Source organism: Berghia stephanieae, chromosome 6 (genome assembly GCF_034508935.2).
Source record: "Berghia stephanieae isolate SIO BIC M18660-M18661 chromosome 6, UCSD_Bste_1.3, whole genome shotgun sequence".
Lineage (NCBI taxonomy): Eukaryota > Metazoa > Mollusca > Gastropoda > Nudibranchia > Aeolidiidae > Berghia > Berghia stephanieae.
Genome location: NC_088365.1, coordinates 52,336,601 through 52,345,532, shown reverse-complemented (window position 1 = coordinate 52,345,532; position 8,932 = coordinate 52,336,601). Strand labels below are relative to the sequence as shown.

The 8,932-nt window shown below is 36.8% G+C and overlaps 1 protein-coding gene across 1 annotated transcript in view; it reads left to right on the top strand.

The window, feature by feature from the left end:
* LOC144975890 (sodium- and chloride-dependent glycine transporter 1-like) overlaps window positions 1-8,932 on the top strand; it is a 16,775-nt gene that overhangs the window by 275 nt on the left and 7,568 nt on the right. The window contains exons 2-4 of the mRNA XM_078920076.1: window positions 1,014-1,182; window positions 2,246-2,378; window positions 7,646-7,780. Coding sequence (XP_078776202.1) covers window positions 1,014-1,182; window positions 2,246-2,378; window positions 7,646-7,780 — 437 coding nt within the window. The remainder of the gene's footprint in view (window positions 1-1,013; window positions 1,183-2,245; window positions 2,379-7,645; window positions 7,781-8,932) is intronic.

Genomic DNA, 8,932 nt, shown 5'->3' with positions numbered 1-8,932 from the left:
GTAGTACCTTATTAGTAGTATTTGCAGCACAGAAAGCAGTGGTAGTAGTAGTAGTAGTAGTAGTTGTAGTATTGTAGTAGTTATTTTGTTGTTGTTTTTGTAGTAGTATTTAGTAGAAAGTAGTATAGTATGGGTAGAAAGTAGTAGTTGTTGTTGTTGTTTTTTAGTAGTAGTAGTAGAAATTTAGAAGTAGTAGTAGTATAGTATTTTGTTTTTTATAGAAATTAGTAGTAGTAGTAGTTGTTGTTACTTTTTTTGTAGTAGTATATTATTAGTAGGGGGAAGAGTAGTAGTAGTATAGTATTTAGTAGTATAGTATTTACAGTAGTAGTAGTAGTAGCAGAAATATTAGTAGTAGCATAGTAGTATTAGTACCCAATAGTAGTAGTAGTAGTAGTAGTAGTAGTAGTGGGTAAAAGTAGTATAGTAGTATAGTAGTAGTAGTAGTAGTATTTAATTTTTTAGGCTAGAAATGAGATAAAATCACTGTGAAACCAGAAGAAGGGGTAAGCACCAGTTTTTTCTAAGGACTGGCTTCACCCCTTCCCCATGAGATTGAAACCGTTTTTTTTGGAAATTTACACTTTTTTTTTCCCTATAGAAAGAGCAATTTTGGGACGCTCATTCAGCTCTTTGGTATTGCTTTTAGACGGCCGGTTTGGTGATGTGTTCTCACAAAATAATATCAATCAGACTATAGACCTCCAAAGTTACACAGTTTTTGTATCGGCAAGCGGATATTGTGGGTATTTTACATAAACTATTGTAAAGGGTGTGAAAGTAGATTTTATAAAAGCTTCACTAAGCCGCTCCAACATTTTCCATCCGGGAAATATGACGGACCAAAACACAAAACTACCCGTAAAACCCTGGGAAATTTTGGGTAGTCTCGTTAATACAGTTTATTTAGAATTACCCCCTAAAAAGCGGATGACAAAAAGCAACAATAACAAAGACCTGAGTGACGTCAACTTCATTCTTTCTAAAATCTTCTCTTTAAACTCTCGAATCAGACTGCAATCAGTTGCTACCCGAGATCGACTGTGACAAGGAGGGTCAAACGAAAGATCCTGTCGGGCTGTGCACCTCGGACCTCGGCCAAGAGATAGGACTGTGGAACCTCACTCTGTTTAATAAAATGACTGGACGGAAACTGGCATCGGCGTCTGAGGAATATTGGAAGTGAGTCTGTGGTGTTGTCACAATAATAAGCAGACCTGCATTCATAAACATTTGTGACCCACCGTCTCAAAGCGGTATTATGTCGGGATCCACTCGGTGAGCGAAATTGAATTTATAGCCACCAATATCAAACTTGGGTTTAATTTCTCTACGTCATGCTGGAGTATAAATACTATTTTTTGCTTCATAAAAGCTTCTAAGGTCCAATTTCTCATCATTCTATCTCTAAATTAACTTTCTGGGGTCTGAATCATCCCGACGGAGGGTCACATTTTAAAATTCGTAAATCTTAGGAGTTGAAAAGAGTGCGGCTATGAGGACTTTGGAATGACACTCGTTTTCGGATTGGAAGGTCCTGGGTTCGAGTTCCCGCTCAGCGCAAAGTTGAGTCCTTGGAAAAGGGCTCTATACTCACATTTTCTCACCGTATTCAGGTGTAAATTGAGTACATAGCCGTTATCAGCGTTGTCTATATGTCGGAAAAAAATTGTAAGATGGCCAAACAGGCGTCATGTCTCGTTTTACATGTTAAGTGTTGTTGTTGATCAGGGACCCTTTTTAAAGCGCTTTGAGCACGTTTAGTGGATATTGCGCTATATAAAAGCTCAAGTAGTTTTTTTGTTTTTTTTTTAGTCCCTTTAGTTAATTTCATTGATCAGCAATGTGCTCTCACAAGGATTAAATAACACTTCAAAATCCTTTTATAAATATAGTCTGGCATCAACTTTAATTTTCAATAACTTTTAAAGACTTAGAAATGCTCATGATGTTCTGAAATGTCTTAATTATACGAATATTTCGTAGCCGTAGGCAGGTCTGAAAATAAGGGGATTTTCTTTATAAATAAATGTGCATTCATCACGCCCATCAGCAGATATTATGGTGTAAGGAGTAAGAATTATCAAAATTTATGATATTTTATTTTTATAACTCACCGTCACAAAACTGTTGTTATATTGTTGAGATGAATGGAACCCCTAACAAGTAAATTTAGAACTAAAATGATCAGAAATACGAACTTTTACCAGTTCTTTTTGTTTTCAAACATATACCATACCTACAGCCACAACGTTCTAGACTTCAGCTCCACAATCAACGATTTTGGTGTGCCCAAATGGGACCTCGTCTTGTGTCTATTGCTGGCGTGGGTCATTTGCTTCTTCTGTCTCATCAAGGGAATTAAAACAACTGGAAAGGTGGGTGCTTCGTGTTATTATAATAATACATGTTGCAGTGAATGACGTAATCAATCTGATGGTGAAACGGTTTGAGTTGAGATATTGCTAAGTTTAGTTAGAAGGTCTATTTTGATCAAAAATGAATTCTTGTCATAACTGATTAAATCAACCCTTTTTGTACATCTTCGGGTAATATCAAAGCTTAATTTCACTTCTATAAATATTTTTACAGCTAGTCAAGTTTGAAAAGTATAAAATTTGATAAAATTGCTGGATATCTTTCCTATACCTCTGATCATAACTTCATGAAAAATAACCCGATTTACGTCTAATAAATATTAAAATGCTCTGGGGAGCATATTATTTCAGAAAATGCAAACAATGCAAATCCAAAATGTTCACCTTCCGACTGGTTATGTCTGTTGTGAATGAAAGTTACTGTATTCAAGTATCGTAACTTGAATCGTCCATCTGATGTAGTGTCGTTCACAACTAGCGTTTGTTCAAGTTACTACCTTGTTGAGAGTCATTCTGTATCCAACCGTCATCCTGTACACATGTATCTTATGTCACGTTGTTTAAATGTTCTTTATTGTAATAAGTTTGTTTGTTGATTATTGGAATAAAACGTCTTATTAATTAATAATCTAAGAACACAACCATGTCATGCACTGACACATAATATTATGTGTGACTCGGTGTTTTTGTGGTGTATGACAACAACACTAGGAAAGCGGATCGCCGTGTGTGTTAGTTAGTGTGGCAATGCGGTCTAGTAGTATGACACTCGCGTTCAGATCAGAAGGTCCAGGGTTTGAGTCACGCTCTCAGCAGCGCATGGTTGATTCCTTGGAAAAGGCTCTTTACTCGCGATCTCTCACCGCACTCAGGTGTAAAATGAGTTTTTGGCCTAACAGGAGTCATGTCTTTTCCTACATGTTAAGTAATGTTGTTGGCTAGAGAACGGCTGTAAAGTGCTTTGAGTACGGTTAATGGACATTGCGCCATATAAATGCTCCTTTTAAACGGTTAATGGACATTGTGATATATAAATACTCCTTTGAAAAAAAGACAACATATTTTTGCATCCTGTGATGCTAAATACAACAGACGACAGCGTTTGGTCAGCATAAATATATAGGAAGAATTAAGAACACCAACGACAAATCACATTGTGTTAAGCAGGGTCCTCAGACACTACAAAATATCAAGTGGTTTTAGACAGAGTAGAGGATAGAGAAGGCGGTGGTTGAGGCGTCCCAAACATGTGACTATGAGACAAAAGGCTGTATGTCAGTCAAGTCTAAATAGCCAAGAGAATGAGGCGTTGCACTTAAAACCTAGAGAAGCCATTTTAGCTATGCTGTCGATTTCTCGATGTTTTGTTGTTTTTTTATTCGTTTGTTTTTTTTTTTTTGTTTTTTTTTGTTTTTTGTTTTTTTTTTAGTTTTTTAAAATAGTTTTTTTTTTTTGTATTCCTTTCTTTTTTTAATTTTAATTTTTGTTTTTATGGTTTGTATTTCTTGTTTTGTTTTGCTTTTGGGGTTGTTTTTGTTTTGTTTTGTTTTTTTGGTTTGTCTTTTTGGGGTCCAAGAAATTTGACCTTCTACCGCTAGCTTGGGCTTTGTATCTTGACAGTCGTCTGAGTCATCAAAGTTCTTTTTTTTATTTTTGTTAGACCGACCCTAAAAACAAATATTCTCTTGTGGAGAAATAGGGGAAATTTAGATATTTCATGTTTTGCTTTATCATTCCATTTTTGTTGATTAGTGTTTGTATACTGCTCAATTTTTATATTGCGGCTGCCAATATTGCCGTTTTGGTTTTCCTTTGTTTTTTTGATAGTGTAGTGTATTTTGTTCTTCATTTTTTCTTCTTCTTCTCTTTTCTCTTCTTCTTTTCCTTCTTTTCTTCTTCTTCTTTCTTCTTCTTTCTTCTTCTTCTTCTTCTTCTCTTCTTCTTCTTTCTTCTTCTTCTTCTTCTTCTTCTTCTTCTTCTTCTTCTTCTTCTTCTTTTCTTCTTCTTTCTTCTTCTTCTTCTTCTTTCTTCTTCTTCTTCTTCTTCTTCTTCTTCTTCTTCTTCTTCTTCTTCTTCTTCTTCTTTCTTCTTCTTCTTCTTCTTTCTTCTACTACTTTTACTACTACTACTACTACTACTACTACTACTACTACTACACTACTACTACTACTACTACTACTACTACTACTACTACTACTACTATTACTACTACTACTACTACTTCTACTACTACTTCTACTATTACTACTACTACTACTACTACTACTACTACTAGTACTACTACTACTGCTGCTGCTACTACTACTGCTGCTGTTACCAGTACTCCTATTATTACTACTTCTTCCTCTTCTTCATCATCTTTTCCATCATCATCATCATCATCATCATCATCATCATCATCATCATCATCATCATCATCATCATCACGATCACCATTCTCATCATCATTATGATTTATATTATTCATAAGGTCTCAAGTCATTGTCTGACAGTATCGACATGCCATCGTAATCCTTACGGATTTTCCGTGAAACATTTTTTATTTTCTTGTATTTATTTATATTATTTATTTATTTACTCATTCATTCATTCGTTTACTTATTTGTCTATTTTGGAAATGGATACATTGACACTTGATGCTCGCCCAGACGATATTGTTCAAGAAATAGGCATAACTTTTCCCTCAGACAAGTGCTGTGACAAATATAGCATCTAAATGGAAATTTTTTTTCGACCACATTATGGCGATAGACCAAGAAAAGATAAATCTAGAAAGGTAATCAAATGTCGTCAGCATTTATTTGGCAAATGACTCCAACATATTTGACGTAAGACTCAACTTTAAGAGACTGGATTCATCTTTCTCCACAATGAAAAGGGCAAGTAACTCTTTGCCATACTCTGGGGAAAAAAAAAACATATTTGAAAATTTGGCCAGAAAACTCGTCCTTCAAATATCGATCGATTTAAATGAACATCGTCTTTGAAAAAAAAAAACAAAAAAAAAAAAACTCTCAAACCGGGGACTTCGCGAAGACCCCGATTTGAGAGTATTTTCCAAGACGATGTGCATTTAAGTCGATCGATATTTGAAGGACGAGTTTTCTGGCCAAATTTTCAAATATGGGTTTTTCCAGAGTATGGCAAAGAGTTACTTGCCCTTTTCATTGTGGAGAAAGATGAATCCAGTCTCTTAATGTTGAGTCTTACGTCAAATATGTCGGAGTCATTTGCCAAATTAATGCTGACGACATTTGATTACCTTTCTAGATTTATCTTTCTTGGTCTATCGCCATAATGTTCGGTTATGTGGTCGAAAAAAAAATAGCTTTTATATAGCGCAATAGATAGTATGCGCTTGGTTAAGAAGCTCATAACATTGCCATCCGGAAGTATAACGGACCAGCACACAAAACTGTGTGTATCCATGAACGTTTATAGTCAGGTTAATACAGCTCAGTGAGCATTACTCATAAACGCGGATGGCAAAGAACAATAACAAAGACCTGAGTGACGTCATCTTCGAACTAACTATATCCACTAAATGTGCTCAAAGCTCTTTACAAGGGGTCCCTCGTCAACTGCAACATTTAACATATAGGACATGACGCCTGTTAGGCGATATTACAATTTTTCGGACAGAGGCAACACTGTTTACGGCCAGGTACTCATTTACACCTAAGTACGATGAGAGAATGTGAGTAAAGAGTCTTTTCCAAGGACTCAACTATGCGCCACAAGACCACATAGCCGTCTACTAGTATGACACTCACATTCAGATCGGAAGGTCCGGGGTTCGAGTCCGGCTCTGATGAGTGGCGCATATATGAGTCCTTGATAAAGGCTCTTTTATACTCACATTCTCTCATCGTACTCAGCTGTTAACAGGGTTGTCTCTGTCGAAATTAAAAAAAAAGAAGAATGTACTGTCGCCTATCAGGCATCGTGTCTCGTCCTACATGTTAAAAAAATCCCTTTATTCATCCCATAGGGGAAATTTTTCTCTACGGTCTATTCCAAGGGAAGACTGGAATAACCCAGGCGTTAGCCGCAGCGCCGCAAATTGAGCTAAGGCGAGGTGACTTGCTCAAGGCCACCCAGCGCAGCGGCATGTGATCGAACTCGATACCTTTCGGGTAGGAAGCAAAGACCGTACCGCTGAGCCACGCTACCCCAAATGTAGCTATTGGGTAGGAACCCCTTAAGCCTTGTAAAGCGATTTGAGGACGTGTTGATAGTGGATATTGCCAAATATATAATCTCAAATTTGTTGGCTTTTTATTTTCTATTTTTATCATTTGGTGGGAGGGGGCGGAGGGGGGGGGGGTTACTCTCTCAAGCCGTATGATATAGGATGAATTAGACCCTGATTTTGTCTGATAGTCCAAAATACGACTCTTGTATTAATCTTTACTTTTTAAAGACAATTGAATGGGTGGGGATCCTGACCTCCCATAGTGGGCAGGGAGGTACATGCTGTGTCTTCTATCCCCCCAACCCGTTTTCCAATTGTTTCCTGTCTTTGTCTTGGAATGAGATTACTTGGTTTTGTCCTGGCCCTGGCTGGAGTTCCTTGGCTGGGAGGGAAACAGTCGAATGTATGGTTATAGTTTTGGAAGATGATATTTTTTTCCTTGTAAATCATCTCTCTGTTGTGCATTGTATTATGTTTAGTTTACATATTATATTATATGATTTGTAAACATTTGAGTGTACTCCTCTTAGTTGGGACCTGTGCTTGTGTCTGGATGAGACTTTTAGTGATATCTAACTAAGTACTTTGATAGTGTATATATCTGTACCCTATTTGAACCAATTCCCCTTTATCTCACCTTTTCTTTTGTACTTTAATTGTAATTCTAGAACTTTTTACTATCCCATTTTCTTCCTTTTTACTGGCGTTGATATGACCTTAATGTTTTGCAAGCGCCGTAAAACCCTTAAAAACAAAAACAAAACAAAGACTATAGATAAACTTTCCATGATTGACATAAAATTAAAATAATGATGAGAAATAAAGCGTATGGATAAATGCCAGATTATAAAGCAGGGAAATATAATTTTTTTAAAATATCAGGGTTTCAGAAATCCAAACCCGTGATTTTATTGATACGACACCCACTGCCTAGCTGAGAGAGAGAAGGGGGGGGGGGGGGGGGGGGGTCGCGAACAGTCGCACTTGTCACTTGTAATTTTTTTATCGTTATCATTAATATGATTAATTATATCATAATTATTATCATCATCATCATCATCATCCAATACAGGTTGTCTACTTCACGGCCATTTTTCCCTACGTGGTTCTCACTATCCTATTCTTCAGGGGCGTCACACTGGACAACGCCGATGAGGGCATCAAATACTTCATCACACCAAATTTTGAAAGACTACTGGATGCAAATGTGAGTGTGTAACATATTGTTGTGCGGCTATGTCGTGGTCTTGTGGTTTGACACTCGCTTTCGGATCGGAAGGTCCTGAGTTCGAGCCTCGCTCGGCGCATAGAGTTGAGTCCTTGGAAAAAGCTCTTTACTCATATTCTCCCACCGTACTCAGGTGTAAAATGAGTAACTGGCCGTTAACAGCGTTGTCTCTGTTAGAAAAAAATTGTACTATCGTCTAACAGGCGTCATGTCTAGTCCTACGTGTCAAGTGTTGCTGCTGGCCAGGGACCCCTTGTAAAGCACTTTGAGCACTTTTAGTGGATATTTCTAGCTCTATAAAAAAGCTCAATTTTTTTTGTGTGTGTGCGTTTGTGGATTGTGCGAGATGATTCGTGGTCTTTATGATGTGGTGTTTATCTACAAGTATTTATTTGTACTTCCTTGTGTGTATTTTCATGAAATTCTACTACAACTTCCATATGTCAACATCTTTATCTAGTGAACTGTCGTACAATGGAAAAACTAGAATTGAAAAACTTGGCCAGAAAACTCGTCCTTCAAATATCGATCGATTTAACCCTCTCATCACCAACCATAGGAAAATCAACACATTCGTTACGATTCAACCAGCACTTTTATCGTTCAGATTTCTTTTGTGAATCACAAAATTTAACGACAAATGTTTTATTATAGCTATAAAAACGTGACACTGTGTTGTAGAGTTCATTTTGCTGATCAATATTATGCATAGAATATATTTGTTGCTTTTCTATTTGAGTAAGAAAAAACTATTTTTGCGTTGGGTGGGAGTGACGTATTGGGGAAAATTCTGAAAATGGCTGGTAAGGAAAGGGTTAAATGATCCTCTTCTTTGCAAAGACTCCCGAATCAGAGCGGCGCATGTTAGAGTCCTTAGTAAAGGTGCAGTACTCATATTTTTCTCTCACCGCAGGTGTAAAATGAGTACATGTCATATTATCCTTTGACAGCATTGTCTCGGTTGGAAAAAATAAATTATAATATCGCCTCACTGGCATCATGTCTTGTCCTACACGCTGTGTTACAAGGGACCCCTTGTAAATCTATGTGCGTATTTAGTTGATATTTCGCGATATAGATGCTTACTCTTTTTGTTTTCCTTTTGTATGTTAAATATTCTTTTAAAAAATA